This window comes from Alosa pseudoharengus, unplaced genomic scaffold, assembly GCF_046254945.1.
Source record: "Alosa pseudoharengus isolate Yale_2024_CS ecotype anadromous, Long Island Sound unplaced genomic scaffold, YU_APseudo_1.1 YU_APseudo_1.1_scf_10, whole genome shotgun sequence".
Classification (NCBI taxonomy): Eukaryota; Metazoa; Chordata; class Actinopteri; order Clupeiformes; family Clupeidae; genus Alosa; species Alosa pseudoharengus.
Window position 1 is genome coordinate 41,981,984 of NW_027468565.1, and position 22,114 is coordinate 42,004,097.

Sequence of the window (22,114 nt, forward strand, 5' to 3'; positions counted from 1 at the left end):
ACACACTCCACACGCTCAGGACAAACTCAGGACAAACTCAGGACAAACTCAGGACAAACTCAGGACAAACTCCACACGCTCAGGACACGCTCAGGACACACTCAGGACACCAGACACTCGCCACACGCTCAGGACACACTCAGGACGCTCAGGACACACTCCGGACACTTACTTCCAATCCCACTCAGGAACTCTAGCTTATAACCACTTTTCACATCATGTTATCAAGCATAACCACTTTTCACATCATGTTATCAGCATAACCACTTTTCACATCATGTTATCAGCATACTATTTGGCTGGCAAAATTTGCACTTTCAAAATGTTTCAAAATGGTTTTAATCATTTATGATTGCTTCAAGTTTCATTAGCACCTGTAGAATGGCCTCAATGAGGGTCATTGTCTTGCCAGTCCCTGGCGGTCCGAATAGAACATAGGGGGTGGGCCGACACTCTCCCACCAATATGCGCTTCACCACTTCTCTCTGCGCCGGATTCAGACTGCGGTTGAAGAACTGGCCTGGACGGGGAAACTCCTTCTTGGGTAATCTGTCTGTAAAAGGGACAGGACACTGACCTTACTGGGTAATCTGTCTGTTACTGGGTAATCTGTCTGTAAAAGGGACAGGACACTGACCTTACTGGGTAATCTGTCTGTTACTGGGTAATCTGTCTGTAAAAGGGACAGGACACTGACCTTACTGGGTAATCTGTCTGTTACTGGGTAATCTGTCTGTAAAAGGGACAGGACACTGACCTTACTGGGTAATCTGTTACTGGGTAATCTGTCTGTAAAAGGGACAGGACACTGACCTTACTGGGTAATCTGTCTGTTACTGGGTAATCTGTCTGTAAAAGGAACAGGACACTGAGCTTACTGGGTAATCTGTCTGTAAAAGGGACAGGACACTGACCTTACTGGGTAATCTGTCTGTTACTGGGTAATCTGTCAGTAAAAGGGACAGGACACTGACCTTACTGGGTAATCTGTCTGTTACCGGGTAATCTGTCTCTAAAAGGGACAGGACACTGACCTTACTGGGTAATCTGTCTGTTACTGGGTAATCTGTCTGTAAAAGGGACAGGACACTGACCTTACTGGGTAATCTGTCTGTTACTGGGTAATCTGTCTGTAAAAGGGACAGGACACTGAGTTTACTGGGTAATCTGTGTTACTGGGTAATCTGTCTGTAAAAGGGACAGGACACTGACCTTACTGGGTAATCTGTCTGTTACTGGGTAATCTGTCTGTAAAAGGGACAGGACACTGACCTTACTGGGTAATCTGTCTGTAAAAGGGACAGGACACTGACCTTACTGGGTAATCTGTCTGTTACTGGGTAATCTGTCTGTAAAAGGGACAGGACACTGACCTTACTGGGTAATCTGTCTGTTACTGGGTAATCTGTCTGTAAAAGGGACAGGACACTGAGCTTACTGGGTAATCTGTCTGTAACAGGGACAGGACACTGAGTTTACTGGGTAATCTGTCTGTTACTGGGTAATCTGTCTGTAAAAGGGACAGGACACTGACCTTACTGGGTAATCTGTCTGTTACTGGGTAATCTGTCTGTAAAAGGGACAGGACACTGACCTTACTGGGTAATCTGTCTGTTACTGGGTAATCTGTCTGTAAAAGGGACAGGACACTGAGCTTACTGGGCAATCTGTCTGTTACTGGGTAATCTGTCTGTAAAAGGGGCGGGCCACTGATCTTACTGGGTAATCTGTCTGTAAAAGGGACAGGACACTGACCTTACTGGGTAATCTGTCTGTTACTGGGTAATCTGTCTGTAAAAGGGACAGGACACTGACCTTACTGGGTAATCTGTCTGTTACTGGGTAATCTGTCTGTAAAAGGGACAGGACACTGAGCTTACTGGGTAATCTGTCTGTTACTGGGTAATCTGTCTGTAAAAGGGACAGGACACTGATTTTACTGGGTAATCTGTCTGTAAAAGGGACAGGACACTGAGCTTACTGATGAAGGTAACAATTCTAAAAATGGGAAGTATAGTAATACTACTCAGATGTGGGCCCGTCATGATGACTAGTTTTGCTGGAGGATACTTTGTCTCAGAAAATAGTGATAAACACAAGTACGGTGCCTCTCCACCTGCATTTGTTTTGTTTCCCTGCTGGATGTGATCATATTTCAGATGAATTTAGTTAGTTGCATTGCCTTGCTTCCTTGTTCCTGTCAGAGACTCAATACGCATATGGCTAGACTATTTCTGAAAACTAGGGCTGTCAAACAATATTTTTTTTAATCGCAATTAATCGCTGCATTTCTATAGTTAATCGCAGTTAATCACATATTTTATCACATGATTACAATTCTATTATTTTGCATTTCTGAACTTTCCAGAAGTCCATATTAACAATATAAAGCAATTATTACCAGTGTATCTAGATTGGGATTCAAATGAAAGCAAAGCAAGTTACTTTATTAACTTAATTAACTTTAAAGGGGTGGTTCAGGATTTTGGACATAGGACCTTATTTCCAAGTTAGCAAGTGTGATATTTATCAGTGGAGACCGTTTTCAACAAGTTTCATCCAGTCCTTCTAGTTGCAGAGCCTCGCAGGTGCTAGGCTAGCGCAAGTCATCAGTATGTGTTAGCCTGCCAATTAAATCAGTCTTACCCACTCCACAGTACACCCGAGGCAAATAAATTATAACGCCAGACAATCAATGTAAATTTCTGTGTTTGACACTAAAAGTATGCTCCTACTTCATTACCCTGTACGATATCTGTCCTAACCATGGATAATGTATCGCGTCAGGATTGATATCACTTCTTGTTGTTTGTTTTGCGTCAAAAACCATTAGCATCATTAGGCCCTTTCACACTGGCAAAATCGCCGCGATTGTATGTACCAGAATCGCGGAACGACTGTCCCTTTCACATAGACCGAGGCGGAATGGCGGGACAAAGTGTCTCGCCAAGTTTACTACCAAGCCCCCTAGACATTTTGCCGAGTTTTTTCGTTCCGCCACCAGTGTAAATGGGTCAAGGCGGAAAGGGGAATCTGGGCGGGCATTTCAATGCTATGTCCAGCCCACCACAGGAGATTGCAAATAAATCTAACTGATCAAAAGAAACAGCACATTATGTCAATCTATAAATTCACAAAGTCTCGAGTCATTCAATGCCTGCTAGAGTTGACTGTAGGCCTAGCTTGGAATGCAATCAGTTGCCATAATAGGCTATCCTAAAATCCAGCGATAAAACAAAGCATGCTTTGCCTACACTGCTGTTTGGTTGTCCCAAACTTTGAGACGATCCATACTCGCATTAACTGAATCTTATCAACCCGAACTGCGATGTTGAGTGACAGGATGCAATGCATAATAATCTCACTGCCTTCGGCATAACTGCTAACAGTGCGCCTAGGCCTACTGTTAAACACCTGAAAAATATTAAGCTGCTGTTTTCTTTTCATGACTAGCACTAGGCCTACGCTTGAATGATTTATGACTGAATGGAACGTAAAGAACTGCTTATCACGTCGTGTGACAAAGTTTACACTAATCATCATCTTCTAATGTATCCTTATGTTGAGATGTCCATTCTCTTTGCCCTAGGCTATCAATTGTGCGCGAAGCATGTTTCAATTAAGACAGTACACAAGCTATTTGTTGTAATATTGAATGATTTCATAAATAAATTGTATGCACAGTACATTGTACGGCCAACGCAAGGGGCAACTCTTCTGATCAATTTCCCTTCCAAATTACGTTTTATTGTCTGAAGACATCTATCGCAAGAATTTAACTAATTCTTAAGAAATTCTAACAGCAACAACAAAGCAAATGCAAGCTGACCAAAGTGCAGTCGGTTCTCCCGCCATGGTTTTTGAAATCACACACCTGCTGTATCTAAAGGCCCACGCACATAAGGCCTACGACTATCACTCTACACGCCCCCTGTTGCATGTCACAATTGAATTTACTATAGCTGATCCTGCCTTCTGGCTCCCCAAAATGCCGCATTATGTGAACAGACACAAAAAGACGGCAAAAAGACGTCTCCTCTTCCCGCAAATTTAGCGTGATCTCTGTGTGAAAAGGCCTATTGATTAGGGTAGCCTGGATGTCTTCTGACTGCCACTGTTACTGTATGGTTATCTATTTTTTGCTGTTGTGTACTTAAACCCTGAATAATTCTGTGTCAAGTCAGAGATGCATATTCTGGAATGCATTGTGCTTGGCGTTTGCCTCTCTCCTGTATACAGCCAAATAGTGACCTACTAATGAGATATTCAGAACATTAAACCACATATTGGAATACTGGACCTAATGCTCCATTCCACTTTCTCTCCACCCTCACAGCACAATAGTATTTATAGTAGATTTGGCTCCTCACAGCACAATAGTATTTACAGTAGATTTGGCTCTCCCAAAAGTATTTACAGTGGATTTGGCTCCTCACAGCACAATAGTATTTACAGTAGATTTGGCTCCTCACAGCACAATAGTATTTACAGTAGCTTGAAATAAAGAAAAACTCCAAAGTGCTCAGGAATTGTAGAAAAAAGATATTGAAGGTGCTCTTTGGTGTGGGGAAAACACACAAAATGTCATCAAAAGAAAAGGGAGTCCAAGGCACTCTTCTTCAAAAAGTTATAAAAAGCCTTTATTTAAACATGGCTATTTTTTTTAAAAACATGATCTGGGCAGACACCCACGCGTAGCGGCACAGAGCCTTCTTCAGGGTATACTGCACGAACAAACAATTGCCTCTTTTGAGGTTAACTAATGACATACACCTGGACAGCACAGGTAATGAATTCACATAGTTCTCAGGTAAACACTACATACAAGGGCCAGTAGGTGGCCCCACAGGTGTCACAAGGCAGTGAATAGCCAGGTAAAGAAAAAAAACGAAAAAAAGAACCACTAGGTGGCAGCAAATTTAGGTTAGGACAGACATCAATACTTGAAAGTGAAAAGTCATTACAGATAAGGACTAAAATCTATCTCCTCATTTAATCCAGGGTATGTCATGGCCTGCAGAGTATATATGTAGAAAGTTTTCCTTTGCAATAATGATTTTAACCCATCACCACCCCTAATATTCTTTTTTATTGTTTCTAGACCTTCAACCATTAGACCATCTGGATTGCTGTTATGTACTGTGTGAAAATGTTTCGCCATTGGATAATCCAAATTTACCTTTCTGATGGCATTTTTATGTTCAGAGACTCTATCTTTTAGACGCCTCTTGGTTCGGCCTATATAGAAACAGCCACATATACATGACAAACGGTACACCACAAAGGTGGTATTGCAGTTGATGAATGATTGTATGTTGTATGTTTTGTTAGATTTGAAGTCAACAAATTGTTTGCATTCCTTTATGTTGGAACAATGGTTGCAAAAACCACATTTGTATGTACCGGTTATCTGTCTTTGAAGCCAGGTAGTCTTTTTGTTCACACTAAGGTGGCTAGGTACTAGTTTGTCTCGAAGGGTGGGGGCCCTCCTAAACGTAATTTTGGGGGGAACTGGAAACACTTCTCTCAAAATAGAGTCACTTTTCAACAGGTTCCAATTAGACACAATTATCTTTTTAATCGGATTGGCAAGGCTGCTATATTTTGTGACAAAGTAAACTTGTTCTTGACTAGATGACTTTTTTTTCTTCTTTTTAAACAAATCTGTCCTCTGTTTGGAGAGAGCTTTTTCATTAGCAGACTGTACAACATCAGTCTGGTAGCCCCTCTGTATAAAGCGATGAGACATGATTTTGGCCTGCTTCTCATACTCTTGGTCTGAATCGCATATACGTCTCAGACGTTGGAATTGTCCAAAAGGTATGTTGTTTTTTAACCAGACTGGGTGGAAACTATCTGCTCTTAACATAGTGTTTCTATCAGTGATTTTGCGAAAAACTGTAGTATGGAGCCGGCCATCCAGTCCTTTTGAGATAGTTAGATCTAAAAAGTTAATAGTTGTCTTTGAATGTTCCATAGACAGTTTAACATTTCTGTCATTTTTATTCAACTTATCATGAAACATAAACAACTCATCTTCAGAACCAGTCCAAATTAGGCAAACATCATCAATGTACCTCCCATACCATTTTCTCTCATCACTGTAGACATTATTGTAAACATATTCCTTCTCCCATAGGCCTAGGAAAAGATTGGCATAATTAGGGGCAAAACATGCCCCCATGGCAGTGCCACATACCTGAATATATAATTGGTCTTGAAACAAAAAGATGTTATTTTTCAATGTCCATTCAGTGAGTTTAATTAGGAAATCAGATGGAGGAAAGCAGTCTGTAGACCTGTTGGTTAAGAAGTAGTTTAAAGCTTTCAGTCCATCGTCATGAGTAATATTTGTGTATAAAGATTCTACATCCATAGTGACCAGATAAGAATCATCAGAAACAGTCATATCATTCAAAATCTTTAAGACATGGGTAGTGTCCTGTATATAAGAAGGGAGCTGTTGGGCAAGAGGTTTTATAGTTTCCACCCAGTCTGGTTAAAAAACAACATACCTTTTGGACAATTCCAACGTCTGAGACGTATATGCGATTCAGACCAAGAGTATGAGAAGCAGGCCAAAATCATGTCTCATCGCTTTATACAGAGGGGCTACCAGACTGATGTTGTACAGTCTGCTAATGAAAAAGCTCTCTCCAAACAGAGGACAGATTTGTTTAAAAAGAAGAAAAAAAAGTCATCTAGTCAAGAACAAGTTTACTTTGTCACAAAATATAGCAGCCTTGCCAATCCGATTAAAAAGATAATTGTGTCTAATTGGAACCTGTTGAAAAGTGACTCTATTTTGAGAGAAGTGTTTCCAGTTCCCCCCAAAATTACGTTTAGGAGGGCCCCCACCCTTCGAGACAAACTAGTACCTAGCCACCTTAGTGTGAACAAAAAGACTACGTGGCTTCATAGACAGATAACCGGTACATACAAATGTGGTTTTTGCAACCATTGTTCCAACATAAAGGAATGCAAACAATTTGTTGACTTCAAATCTAACAAAACATACAACATACAATCATTCATCAACTGCAATACCACCTTTGTGGTGTACCGTTTGTCATGTATATGTGGCTGTTTCTATATAGGCCGAACCAAGAGGCGTCTAAAAGATAGAGTCTCTGAACATAAAAATGCCATCAGAAAGGTAAATTTGGATTATCCAATGGCGAAACATTTTCACACAGTACATAACAGCAATCCAGATGGTCTAATGGTTGAAGGTCTAGAAACAATAAAAAAGAATATTAGGGGTGGTGATGGGTTAAAATCATTATTGCAAAGGAAAACTTTCTACATATATACTCTGCAGGCCATGACATACCCTGGATTAAATGAGGAGATAGATTTTAGTCCTTATCTGTAATGACTTTTCACTTTCAAGTATTGATGTCTGTCCTAACCTAAATTTGCTGCCACCTAATGGTTCTTTTTTTCGTTTTTTTTCTTTACCTGGCTATTCACTGCCTTGTGACACCTGTGGGGCCACCTACTGGCCCTTGTATGTAGTGTTTACCTGAGAACTATGTGAATTCATTACCTGTGCTGTCCAGGTGTATGTCATTAGTTAACCTCAAAAGAGGCAATTGTTTGTTCGTGCAGTATACCCTGAAGAAGGCTCTGTGCCGCTACGCGTGGGTGTCTGCCCAGATCATGTTTTTAAAAAAAATAGCCATGTTTAAATAAAGGCTTTTTATAACTTTTTGAAGAAGAGTGCCATGGACTCCCTTTTCTTTTGATGACATTTAGTATTTACAGTAGACTTGGCTCTTCCAAAAGTATTTACAGTGGATTTGGCTCCTCACAGCACAATAGTATTTACAGGATTTTTACCTGTTTTTGTTTGAGTGGCAACCGACTTCATGTCTGCGATCACACTTGAACCCGCCCCATGATGATTCTCTTCCACTTCCTGGTTCTGTAATGATAAAAATGGGGCCGCAGGCTCGGTCATCGACACCCACCTGAATGACACACTACCCAAATATTCTTCTCCCGTTCCCCTCCACTCACCGCCTCCTCCTGCTCACCCCTGAGGGACTCGTCTGGTCCCCACTCTCCCACCCACTGAGGGGCCTGAGGGGTCAACTCACTGGGGAACAGCACTGGGCAGCAGAACAGGGTCAACAGTGTGGAAATAATAAATGAAGGTGAAACCGATAGCAGTGAAATGGGAAGACAGAGACAGTACTCACCAGCATCTCCAAAGTCCTTTGCCTGATTAATGGCCAGATGGCACCGACGCATAGTCAACCTGGTATGATGGACATCATATAATCTTTAAATCCTAATAATTTCTGGAATAAACTTAACAAAAAGCAACATGAGGAACTTGCCATCAAAAATGGAGGAGTATGGAGACGCCATAAGCCCTGATGGCATCCTCAATGAAATGATTAAAAATGCAACTTTCGTCTGGCTATTCTAAAACTGTTCAACTTGCTTCTGAGTGTCAGATACTTCCCTGATATCTGGAATGAAGGAATCATTACACCTCTTTTCAAAACTGGAGACAAATTCTACCCTAATAACTACTGGGGCATCTGTGTAAACAGTAATCTGGGGAAGTTATTTTGTAGCATTTCAAACAATAGAATAATAAACTTCCTTATCGAGCATGATGCCCTGAATAGAAGTCAAATCGTTTTTTTTTACCAAAATGTAGAACATCAGATCATATTTTCACTCTACACACCTTAATAAATAAACATGCAAACCAAAATAAAAAATTGGTTTTATGCTTTTATGTAGATTTCCAAAAGGCCTTTGATTCTATTTGGCATGATGGCCTATTCTGTAAACTTATTGAAACTGGTGTAGGGGGGAAAACATACAACGTAATAAAAGCAATGTACTTAAACAACAAATGTGCAATTAAAATTGGAAACAAACAGAATTCTTCACTTAGGAACGGGGTGTGAGACAGGGCTGTCCTCAATCACCGACCCTCTTCAATATATATATATATATTAATGGATTGGCAAAAAGACTCGAGCAGTCAGCAGCTCCTGGCCTCCTATTAAATGACTGAAATCAAATGTCTTCTCTTTGTGGACAACTTGGTTCTGCGGTCTCCAACAGAAGAGGGTCTACAGCAGAGCCTAAATTCTTTCCAGAACTTTCCAGAAGACTTTCCAGTAAAAAAATCCAGATATCAGGGAAAGAAATTAACCCTTGGTACATATGCAATCGATTCAAATGGTAATTTCAACATGGCCGTGAATTATTTGAAAGAGAAAGCAAGAAGGGCTCTCTATGCCATCAAAAAATCTATTCAATTTGACATACCCATTCGGATCTGGCTCAAAATATTCCAAACAGTTATTGAACCAAATGCATTATATGGCAGTGAAGTGTGGGGTCCTCTTATGTACAATGGATTTGAAAAATGGGACAAACATCCAATCGAAACCCTGCATGCAGAGTTCTGTAAAAGTATCCTCAAGGTACAGAGAAGCACACCTAACAATGGATGCAGGGTGGAATAAGGCCAATACCCTTTACTAATTAAAAATAATAAGGCCAATACCCTTTGTTTATTTAAAATAGAAAAAAGAGCTATCAAATTCTTCGAACATCTCAAAGCGACCCCAACTCTTTTTGTTATAAAGCCCTAAAAGTAAAAACAAGTCCCCTCATCCAGCTAGTCCCGAGACATACTAATAGTACAACTAACACAACTAATAGTCAGCCTCAGGACCTTGCCACCCTTTCTCAAACAATTCAGCCTAATCAAATTATAAATGGAGAAAAACAAAATGACTTATCATATTGGACTGAAACAACAAAAAGACAAAATAAACTTCAGGGCAATTACATGGAAAATGTTATTTGGTACACTGTGGCAGACTACCTATCCACAGTCACTGATACCAGACAGAGAAAAACCTTGACCAGGCAGGTACAGAATAAGCAATCACAGTCTGGCTATCGAGAAGGGCAGACACAGGCAAACCTGGCTGCCCAGAGAAGACAGGCTGTGCACCAACTGCAACCAAGGTGCCATAGAAACAGAGCTACACTTTATGGCTGAATGCTGCCAATGGAAGATCAATTCTTTCCTAAATTCAGAGAAATGCATCCAGACCTTCAAAACTTTAAGGGAATCCAAGTCGGAGAATATTATTATTAGCAGAGGAACAAAAGAGTGCAAGAGTCGCAGCAAGGGAGTCACGTGGGATCACCGAGCAAGATGGTCGCATAGTTGGAGCTCTCCTGTGAACCCATCAAAGTTACCTGAAATTCGCTAGTAAATTGTGTGCAGTCGAAATACTTGGTTTTATAAGTTGATATTAATAGCCTACAGTTTAAGTGTCTGACGGTTTGAATTGTGCACTATGTCGTCGTCGAGAAGAAATACTGAAAAAAGCACTGTCGGAGCAAGCTGACTACCAATGCAGGAGCTAGCAAAGAAGAGAGTGAAAATGTGTTAGCATCTATGCAGCAGTCCTTGGAGAAAGCTATGGAAGAGATGGGAAGAGTTGGAAAGCTTCTAACAGCATTGCAAGCGGATATATCAGAAATTAAGGATGCCAATGCTGGGCTACGAACAGGCTGTTTTGCTCAGGCTGGATGAAGCTGAAAATCGAATCTCTCAGCTAGAGGATGACAACCATGAGCTCCGCCAAAAAGCAGATACAACGGCTATGAAGTGCGAGGAACTACATCGGGCTGTTGAGGACGCTGCCAATAGAGACAGGCGACAAAACCTGTGGCTTATTGGTCTGAAAGAAAAGCTAGAGAATGGTAAACCGTCAGAATGTGTGAAGACTATAATCTCCGAGGCACTAGGGGTTGAGCTTGATGGGTTGCAGTTGCAAAGAGTGCACCACGCTCCGGCACCTGTGCCCAACGACGGCTACCCTCCCAGACCAATAATAATTCGTTTTCTCAGTTTTCTGGAACGAGAGAGAGTGTGGAGAGCTGCAAAGAAGAAGTACAGGAACAAGGAGGAGATCGTATGGAACGGATGCAAGCGGTCATTATTCCCAGATATGACGAGAGATGGCGGAGAAGAGGAGAAAGTTTAAAGATGTGCGGAATCGTCTACATGATCTTGACGTGCGTTTCACCCTAGCGTATCCAGCGGAGCTGCGCTTTACATGGCAGGGGAAAAGAATGAAGTTCGACGATGACAGAGAGGCTATGTCTTTCTTAATAGAGAGTTAAAGGTGCAAGGATCGCCGAACAAGACGACAGAGCAGGAGCCTGCAGTTGAGTAGCCTAATTTACATGTAACTATAGGCCTACTTGGCTACCATTGACTCAACTAAGTTTCGGATCCGAGGGCGAACAGCTGACACGGGGGCAATAACGTAAGGATATTTCTTATCATGCCCCTTTTATTATTTTTATAAATGTTATTTTCTTTATTATCCGCTTTTTTTTGCCCTTCGGTAAAAGAACAATCTGCTGCTTTCAAAGGCAGAGTAGCCTAGGAAAAGCCTGACGTCAACATGCAGCCAATGCATGGCCTATGGTGCCTCCTTTTGAATATTCTCTTTCGTCCATGTAGCCTATAAAGCACATCGTTTAAAAATAAGATAACTCAATGTCAATACTGGAATGAAGTACTTGGGTATTAAGTTGTGTCCAGCCTTGGAAAACATAATTGCTATGAATATGTCACCTTTAATTAAGAAAATGAAGTTGAATTTGGAGAAATGGCGGCTGATTAATCTGACTCTATGGGGGAAAATTAGTATCATAAAAATGGTGGTGGCTCCACAATTTAATTACATCTCTATGATGATACCAGTAACACTTTCTGATGGAATATTTAAGCAATATAACAAGTTAATTACAGAGTTCTTATGGAATGGAAAACGGCCCAGAATTAGACTAAAGAAACTACTATCTTCACGAGATTGTGGTGGATTAGCACTTCCTAATGTGGAACTGTACAGCATACTGTAGCTTTTGAGATGAACAAACTGGCAAGACATTGGGGAACCTACTTATCTGGTCCTGGGTGGATTAAGATGGAGGAGGTGCTTGCATGCCCATATAGTGTTGTAAAACTAACTTTGCCAAGATATGTATGTGACAGAGTGCAGCACATCTGTCACGGACAAAGGCAGTTTTCCCGCTGCAGCACAAACAATGACTTTTGTTGAAATTAATATGAAAGCTTATGTATACGATATGTGTCTGGTTGTAACATTGATTGGGGACATGTGAAGTTGTGTGTGTGTGTTCTAGACCTGCTGTGTGTCTAAAAGCAAAGGTAATTCCACACGGGAACTTGTTTAGGTGAGTGTATGTACGGGAAATGAAGACGCAATATGCGTCGGGCCGACTGTAGCATATTCTATCTGAACGGTAATGTAAGCGATAAGCGCGCATTTTTAACATCAATGCTTACGAGCCGATAGAGAGAAATGTTAGGTCTGTATGCGGAGATATGCATTAACATGCTTACCTGTTGCCTGCTTGTAGTCTCTTCCGGGTATGGGGAGCAAACCGAGGTGCGGGGCATGGAGAACTTTTATGCATTCTGTTCGCGCTTTGAAGTGAGAAGCGCTCATTGGAGCAGGGGTGTCTAGACGGTTTATATTTGTTTCCTTAATGAGGTTTTATTGAGCATGATCGTAAGGGCACATGAATGTTTTTAGTAATGTGTATTGCTTGGATGTTGTGTTGGCCAAAATATGATGCCTATGTGTTAATTGATTTATATCGTTATATAAGACCTGTGGGTTAAATGGGGGCTGTTTAGCTCAGACGAGAGACTCCTCTGTAGCGAGAGGTCATGCCAAAGGACCTCAGAGGTCGGCCTAGTTATGCGTGGGCAGCGTCTCTGTGTTTATTTCTTGTTTTGACGAAGTGTTTGTTTGTTTGTTTGTCATCATTGTTTTGTTTTGTATTAACCTGCCGGCAGCCTAACAAAAAAAAATAATAATAAAAGAAAAGCCTTTTGACTACAACGCAGCATTTGTACATCCTTCAGTCTGACCCACCATCCGCTCGGGCGCACTCCTTTACAATGTAGCTTGGGCTAGATTCTGTGCAGAGATTGAGGAAATTATTTTTATGTTTGCTTTGGACTGTTTAGAAAAGATGCTTTGACGGGTTTGATGGTGGGGTTTCTGATGATGATGACCACTTGTGCCTCATGGACCATTTTTGTGGAGGGTCTCTCAAGGAAGAGAGAAGGGTTAGATGGGGTGGGTATGGGATTGTTTTCCATGTTCCCTGTTCTAAAAGGGTTTTGAGTGTAGTTTATTGTGTGTTAACTTTTTTGATTGGCAGCTGGGCAGCACCCTCTCTTTTTCGTTTCATTTTACCCTCATTTTCTGTTGATCATTTATATAGGCCTAGGCCGACATGTGGTGAGAAATGTTCTAGATATGTGAAGGACACATTTTTTCAATTTCTTAAGTCATGAGTAACTGTGTGAGAATAGTGTCCTGGAATGTGAATGGACTACAAAATCCCATTAAGAGAAAGAAATGTTTATCTTACCTTAAGTCTCAACAAGTTCACATTGCTTTTATACAGGAGATCCATGGGACTGAGTCGGAGGCGGTTAAATTAAAGAGAGACTGGGTTGGCCAAATTTATCATTGCTCATATTCCAGTAAAAAAACATGGAGTAGCTATTTTAGTGCATAAGAATCTGAATTTTCTCTTTATAAAAGAGCAAAAAGATGAAGAAGGAAGAGTTATATACGTAGAAGCTAAGATTAATGGAGTAAAAGTTAATTTATGTAACATCTATGCTCCAAATGTGGAAGACCCAGGTTTCTTCCATAACATAAACAAAATAGCAGGAAAGGTGGATGGATATACAGTCATAGCTGGGGATTTTAACCAAGTACTAGATGGAGCCTTGGATAAAACCACTTTTTCCAATCACATTCCAAAAGATAGAATGGCCATTGAGTTGTTGATAGAGGATATAGGCCTGACAGATATTTGGAGACTTGTCAACACAAAAGGTAGAGAATACACATTTTACTCTCACAAACATAAATCTCACTCCAGGATAGATTACTTCTTGATCAGTAATGATCTGGTTAACAGTGTTTCTGACTGCTCGATAGGCCCTATAGCATTGACTGATCATGCGACAGTGCATCTAGGATTAGTAATGGGGACAGATGGCAATAAAGGTAGTAGGTGGAGAATGAATATTTATCTGCTTCAAGACCCATTATTCAATAGTCAAATTGAAGAAGAACTTGATCATTTCTTCTTGGTGAATATGGGTACAACAGATAGAGTTGGAGCAGTTTGCTTATATCAGGGGAAAGATTATAGCACATTCCAGAAAGCTTATATCAGGGGAAAGATTATAGCACATTCCAGTAAGAAAAAAAGAGAGCAAATGTGACAATTAAAAGAGCTTCAATCACAACTTCAACTTAAGGACTCTGAGAATTTATTGGCTCAGAAACATAGTGATCTCCTACTGAAGCAAGTATGTGACTTGAAATTTAAATTGAATGAAATCTACAATAGAAAGGCAGAGTATGCCCTATTTAGACTTAAAAGTAATTACTATGAGAGTGGGGAAAAATCAGACAGATACGGCAAAAAGAGGCTAGTTACGTTATACCAGCGATTAAAAATAACAAAGGGGACTTGGTGACAAGTACTAGAGATATTAACAAAGTGTTTGAGAGTTTCTATAACCAGTTATATAAATCTGAGGCTAACCCTGGAAGGAGCGAATACGATACTTTTTTCTCTAAGATTCAACTGCCAGAAATGTCAGAGGATCAGAGGATGTTATTAGATCGCCCTATATCAGTAGATGAAGTCAAAAGTGCAATTTCATCAATGAGGATTGGGAAATCACCTGGTTTGGATGGTTTTCCATCAGAATATTATAAGAAGTATATTGACAAACTGGCTCCCATCTTAACAGAAGTGTATAGAGAATCATTTTCAGTGGGTAACCTACCAGATACGTTTAATGAAGCGTTGATATCTTTAATTCTCAAGAAAGATAAAGATCGATCCAGGGAGCTTTAGACCTGTTAGTCTTATTAATGTAGACTGCAAAATCCTGACAAAAGTTCTTGCTACTAGGCTAGAAAATGTTTTGCCACATTTAGTACATCCTGATCAAGTAGGCTTTATAAAAGGCAGATCATCTTCAGATAACATTAGACGTTTACTTTACCTCATGCAGATTAATCATAATAAAAATACGCCTATAGCCGCCATATCTTTGGACGCCCAAAAGGCATTCGATAGAGTGGAATGGAGCTTCTTGCATTACACTCTCCGCAAATTTGGATGTGGAGACAGTTTTGTCAAATGGGTGAATGTAATATATTCTGACCCAAGGGCAGCAGTAATGACAAATGGCATATCACATCACCGTTCTTTAAGTTAACACGTGGGACAAAACAAGGAAATCCTCTCAGTCCACTGCTATTTACAATGTTTCTAGAACCCTTGGCCGCTGCCATTAGGGCTGAGAGTAGTATTAAAGGGGTTTTACATGGGGAGGAGGAACACAAAATGTTCCTCTATGCCAGGGGTGTCCAAACTTTTTGACTCAAGGGCCACATTGGGTTTTGAAAATTGGCCGGCGGGCCACACACACAAAAAAATAATAATGAAAAAACAGAATTACTTTGTCATTTAAATGATACAAAACATATATATATATATATATATATATTGTTTTGTATCATTTAAATGACAAAGTAATACTGTTGTAGAAAATGAATTTCTTACGAAATACTGTTCATTTGATGTTGTTTAATTCATTTATAAATGGTGCACTGTCACTTTAAGGCTCTTTTGCCAGCTCCACTAGCCTATGGCTAGTACTGTGCCTATGGCTCACAGTTTATAAATGGTCAGTAGTGGAAACTACTGTTGCCATCGCGATTTCCTTTTAAAGGTTTCTTATAAAAAGGAGATATCAATTATCAACAATAACAAGCCAGCTGGAAGCTGTCGCAGTCTCTCCCTCTTGTGCACGCTCAAATGCGTTCCCAATTAAATGGAGTAGCATAACGTAGTTAGATCTGCTGCAATGGAGATACTATGTATCTCGATGTAACAAGCTGTTTTGACATTGACATGGTAAACGCTTTCTAAGAAGAGTGTAAAGCAGTTTGCAGTAGCCTAAAGTTAATCACAACGTTGTCTATGCTGGAATAGCGAGTGGCCTATGATAACCTAATTAATTAAATGCAGGGCAGGCCGGATTAAAGTGCGTGGCGGGCCGGATCTATGATAAACTAATAAATGCTCGGCGGGCCGGATTAAAGTGCGTGGCGGGCCGCAGTTGGCCCGCGGGCCGTAGTTTGGACACCCCTGCTCTATGCGGATGACATTTTATTGATTATTGAGGATCCTCTAATATCAATCCCTAACATACTAGCCACAATAGAAGCTTTCTCAAAACTGTCAGGCTATAAAATAAACTGGCAAAAATCTGAATGCATGCCAATATCAAAAGGATGCAATCAATCTATACTAACCAACTTTCAGTGTAAATGGGTCAATACTGGAATGAAGTACTTGAGTATTAAGTTGTGTCCAGCCTTGGAAAACATAATTGCTATGAATGTCACCTTTAATTAAGAAAATGAAGTTGAATTTGGAGAAATGGCGGCTGATTAATCTGACTCTATGGGGGAAAATTAGTATCATAAAAATGGTGGTGGCTCCACAATTTAATTACATCTCTATGATGATACCAGTAACACTTTCTGATGGAATATTTAAGCAATATAACAAGTTAATTACAGAGTTCTTATGGAATGGAAAACGGCCCAGAATTAGACTAAAGAAACTACTATCTTCACGAGATTGTGGTGGATTAGCACTTCCTAATGTGGAACTGTACAGCATAGCTTTTGAGATGAATAAACTGGCAAGACATTGGGGAACCTACTTATCTGGTCCTGGGTGGATTAAGATGGAGGAGGTGCTTGCATGCCCATATAGTGTTGTTAAACTATTATCACATAAAAATACAGAAAACCAGACAATGGGAAGAAACTTTATTCTGCGGCATTCACAATGGGCATGGGCAAGAGCACACAAGATATTGGGTCTCTCACAATACAAACAAAGCTATTCCTCAATATGGAATAATCCCTCAGTTTGTATTGCAAAAAAGGCTTTTACTTGGCAATCATGGCTGGCGAAAGGCGTACGAGTAATTAAAGATCTGTACAGGGAGCAATTATTTATGTCATTTGAGGACCTTAAAGAGCAATTCCACTTAACAGATAGAGGGGATTTTTTGAAGTATTTGCAGCTGAGAAGTAGTGTGGGGTTTGTGTTTGGATTGAGAAGAAAGGAGGACAAAGACAATGTGATACAGGGTTTCCTTAATTCTCCACATATTCTACACTCAGCTATTCTATAAGAAGATGTCAAGTATTGAGACCAAGATGTGTGAAGGCTTAAAGGCCGTGTTGCAGGGTTCATTTTCCAACGAATTTGCACAATTTGCTTGTTGATAATAAACATTTAAACTGTTATCCATTGTATTTGATGTTGTTGGGTATCACAAAACGGAATATAATACGAAAAAGCAGCTACTATTTCACAGCGTTTGAAGTGATTTTCCTTTCCCCCACAATGCATTGCATTACGTCACCTTGGGGAGACTACGGACCAAAGCCCACCTTGAGACCCCTGAGAGTAACGAGAGAGGAGTAAAGAGAAACGAGTAAGGGATTGTTCAGCAGTAGATAAGATTATAGATAAATAGATAGGCTATAGATAGCCTAGATATGTATATAGACAGGTAGATAGATAGCTAGATAGATCATGTCATATGCTGGTCACAGGGGAGCTCCTCGACCAGCGGCCAAAATGCACTCGCTTCCCTAGTTACTGCAGCTCTCCACCACAGTTTCCATCGGGACGGCACAGCCCACACAAGCACCTGCAAAACTGCGACTTGCCCATATTATCTCCCTCTTTGGTAAACCGTACCCTGACGATGTCAATGGCAATCAATCACGAGCAGTAGTTTTCGAAAATATTCATGCTGAAGACACGACCAGCCTAATCGGCGGCGGCTAGAAGCTAAGTAACTGGGGTGGCTCACAGCTGGGACTAAAAAGTTAGCCCAGCTAGCTATCATGATGCTTCATATTCTGATCTTCTGACTAAGTTTGCCTGGTAGCCTACTTATCTGAACTAACGACATTATCACTATCACTAGATATAAAGAAAATGTTGACTTTCATTCGGTGCTGTTCACTGACAGTAACAAAAAAAGTGTCGTAATGTTATAAGCATAATGCATTGAACTGAATAGGTGCATTAAATGTAGCCTCATAACGAGGCCTCTCAAATTCAGAAAATTGCATTAAACTAAAATCGGAAGAAATTGTTATCTTTGTTAGACCATAGGGTCGTTGTCATATAAATGCTGTAACGAAATTCGAAGTGTAAATATACAAACTTTATGTTGAAAGTGTAACCGCGACCGTTTCCCATAGGAATGAATGTAAAACATACCCTCCAAAACGAGACCTCCCGAAATTCAGAAAAATTACTAAATTGATATCAGGCACCGTTATTACCATTGGTAGATCATAGTGTAGCTGTGATATAAATGCTGTGACGAAATTCGAAGTGTAAATATACAAACTTTATGTTGAAAGTGTAACCGCGATGTCCATTGAAATGCATTGAAATGAATGAAGCGCAGATCAAGTAGTCCCCAAAGTGACGTCATCACCGAATTGCGTACAAAAAACCTGCTAATGCTAAAAACAACAAAAACTGGCATTTAACACCATTTGGAGACATTTTTAAAAATGATATACATAGATTGAGTGCTTTATGTACCCATTAATCAACAGTGGTGGTTAACCTGCAACACAGGCTTTAAGGACTATATGGCAGAACGATTTTGGTCAGGACATAGATGAGGACTCATGGCAAGATGTTATTTCAAATGTAGGAAGGGCTACAAGAGATGCTAGGAATAAACTCATCCACTATAAAATTGTTCATAGATATTATTTTACTCCTAATAAATTATTTAAAATGGGGTTAACCAAGGACAATAAATGCTGGAAGGGTAACAGGGAAGTGGGTACATTTCTCCATGCTCTGTGGGATTGTCCCTTAATAAAGCCTTTTTGGAAGGCAGTGCTCCAAAAGTTTGAAAACTGGCTGAGACAACCCCTGCCAGAATCCCCACAACTATGCTTGTTGGGGGGATACATCTCAAATGCTACCTAACCTTGCTAAGTCAGAAGCTGGTGTAATGGTGACAGGTTTCATGGTAGCAGCTAGAATTATTCTGCGTAAGTGGAAGAGCCCACATAGACCAGAGGTTGCAGAATGGCTCAAACTTATGACAGAGACAGCCGCTTTTGAACTGATGATTGGGAGGGTGCAGAACAATCCAAGCAGAAATAGCCAAGCATGGCTGTATTTTGATTACAGCATTGGTACAAAAGATACTAGGTAATGTAATGAATAAGTGTATATGTGTGTTATGAGTGTATAATTGGGTGTGTAATGAGGAAAGGGGTGCTGTGAGGGTGAATGTGAGCTGCCTTTAAGTTTTTTTTTGTTTTGTCTTTCCCTCAGGGTCATTCCACGTCAATTCAACCAGGGCCCACGCACTTAGGTCTCAAAAAATTCTGAAAAAATTACCAGGTGTACCTATGTTACCCAGGAGACACACTGTAAAATTACTCTTATGTAAGATCAATACTTTCCAAGATACAGCCAGTTTTACAGGGGGAGGGGGGTGTCGATTTTGTTCGGCCTCTTTTTTTTGTCAAAGTTCACAAGCCCACAGCGCAAGAACTAAACCATGTAGGAGGCTCAAATTTTGCATGCTGGTACATAAATAGGAATAGTATGTAGCAAAATTGTCACGTTTGGTCTGTTAATCCTGCATGGTCATAGCTGTCCCTCAAAGTTGATACAAATGTTATTGGAGTTTTTGGCTGGGCTCTGTTTAAGCCTTCAGAAGACATATTTGTACTCAACATAGGCTCTTGATTTATTTTCCTTACTGAGATAAGTAGAAACACTCTCACAAAAAACAATGAACAGAAAATAAATTCCTTCAGGGTCTGAACAGCAGACTTTACAAGTTTAAAAAATATATTTTTTTTAAACACCTATACAAAGATTTTTATAATATTTTTTTCTTTATTCTCCATGATCTTTTCTTTTCAAAAACACCAATTTGACTTGTCTTATGCAAATCTTTCTTTTTCACTTTCCACCCTGAACATGGGCAAAATGCACCATTGGCATCAATATGTTTTGTATAGAGCTACCACAGGTTACTCTATACAACCACAGGTGGCAGTGTGGTGACTCTATATAAAACATATTGATGTCAATGGGGCATTTTGCCCATGTTCAGGGTGGAAAATAAAAAAGAAAGATTTGCATAAGACAAGACTCAAAAAGAAGGGATCATGAAGAATAAAGAAAAACATATTTAAAAAATCTTTGTATATTAGGTGTTTGGGTGCTCTGAGATAATGAAAATTATCTCAGTAAGGAAAATAAATCAAGAGCCTATGTTGAGTACAAATAAGGCTTAAACAGAGCCCAGCCAAAAACTCCAATAAAATTTGTATCAACTTTGAGGGACAGCTATGACCATGCAGGATTATCCAGACCAAACGTGACAATTTCGCTACATACTATTCCTATTTATGTACCAGCATGCAAAATGTGAGCCTCCTACATGGTTTAGTTCTTGCGCTGTGGGCTTGTGAACTTTGACAAAAAAAAGAGGCCGAACAAAATCGACACCCCCCTCCCCCTGTAAAACTGGCTGTATCTTGGAAAGTATTGATCTTACATAAGAGTAATTTTACAGTGTGTCTCCTGGGTAAAATAGGTACACCTGGTCATTTTTTCAGAATTTTTTGAGACCTAAGTGCGTGGGCCCTGGTTGAACTGACGTGTAATGACCCCTCAGGTATGGGATGTTTTGTTGTATGCCTGTGATTTAATGTTTGTGAAATTGTAAAAATTAATAAAAACTTTAATGACAAAAAAAAGAGTCGCAGCAAGATACATACACACACACACACACACACTGCCGTTGCAGTAATGTATGATGCATGATGTTTTGTTTTTCTTTCTTTACACACTACTACGTACATGTATGCTTTGGCAATACAAATTGTATTTTTTGTCATGCCAATAAAGCTTAATTTAATTGGAGAGAGAGAGAGAGAGAGAGAGAGAGAGAGAGAGAGAGAGAGAGAGAAAGAAACAAAGAAAGAGAGAAAGAAAGAAAGAAAGAAAGAAAGAAAGAAAGAAAGAAAGGAGAGAGAGAGAAAATGTAATAAATACAAAACCAAAACAGGGGGTTAGCCAGCTCTACAAATGTTTTATCTTCCTAATTGAATCATTACATCAGACAAAATAGCTCTATAAACCAAGTTTCCAGGCCCTCATTGGGCCTTCACAGATGAATACTGAATAGTGTATAGAATGGAGGGCCTTCACAGATGAATACTGAATAGAGTGTATGGAATGGAGGGGGATTACCTGTTAAAGGTGAACTCCACGTCTAAAGGCTCCCCAAGGTAGGCTTGATGAAAATCATAATTCACTCGCAGACTCACGTCCTCCTCATTGATCTAATGGTGTCAGACCAGGTGGAAGGGTAAGGGTGAGAGTGTAAGAGTGTCACAGGCAACAAACGGTCACTGGGTACAAAATATCACATGCTATTTCTGGCCATCCGTCCATAATTCTCCAACACAATTCACATGAGTCAAGCATCACAACCGACTCACGATGTGGTATTTACCTCTGCGACATAGCCAACATACTCCACCACCACACCCCCAATTAGAGGCTTTTTAAGAAGCACCTTGTCACCTGGATAAAAAAAAAAAACAGGATCAAAGTGACACACAAAAAGCCAACAGCTATTTCCTTTGTAACAGATCATGAGGTTAACAAAACAGAATCTGCGCTCACAACTCCTGAGCTAGTGTTTCGGCTGCTGTTTCAAGTGCTTCTGAGCTCACAACTCCTGAGCTAGTGTTTCGGCTGCTGTTTCAAGTGCATGTGAATAGCAAACAGTGGAAACATTTTCATTCTCTGCTGGCTATTTCATAATAGAAAATTGAAGACAGAGGGAGGAGCAGCCAGTACACTAAGGTTCCTCCAT

At 40.1% G+C, this 22,114-nt stretch overlaps 1 protein-coding gene across 1 annotated transcript in view; it reads right to left on the reverse strand.

The window, feature by feature from the left end:
• The window catches only part of LOC143138975 (RNA helicase Mov10l1-like), a 55,907-nt gene that overhangs the window by 17,195 nt on the left and 16,598 nt on the right, over positions 1–22,114 (reverse strand). The window contains exons 11-17 of the mRNA XM_076299487.1: positions 21,749–21,819; positions 21,484–21,575; positions 8,205–8,263; positions 7,990–8,114; positions 7,843–7,909; positions 6,516–6,535; positions 375–536 (exon numbers count right to left, since the gene is read on the reverse strand). Coding sequence (XP_076155602.1) covers positions 375–536; positions 6,516–6,535; positions 7,843–7,909; positions 7,990–8,114; positions 8,205–8,263; positions 21,484–21,575; positions 21,749–21,819 — 596 coding nt within the window. The remainder of the gene's footprint in view (positions 1–374; positions 537–6,515; positions 6,536–7,842; positions 7,910–7,989; positions 8,115–8,204; positions 8,264–21,483; positions 21,576–21,748; positions 21,820–22,114) is intronic.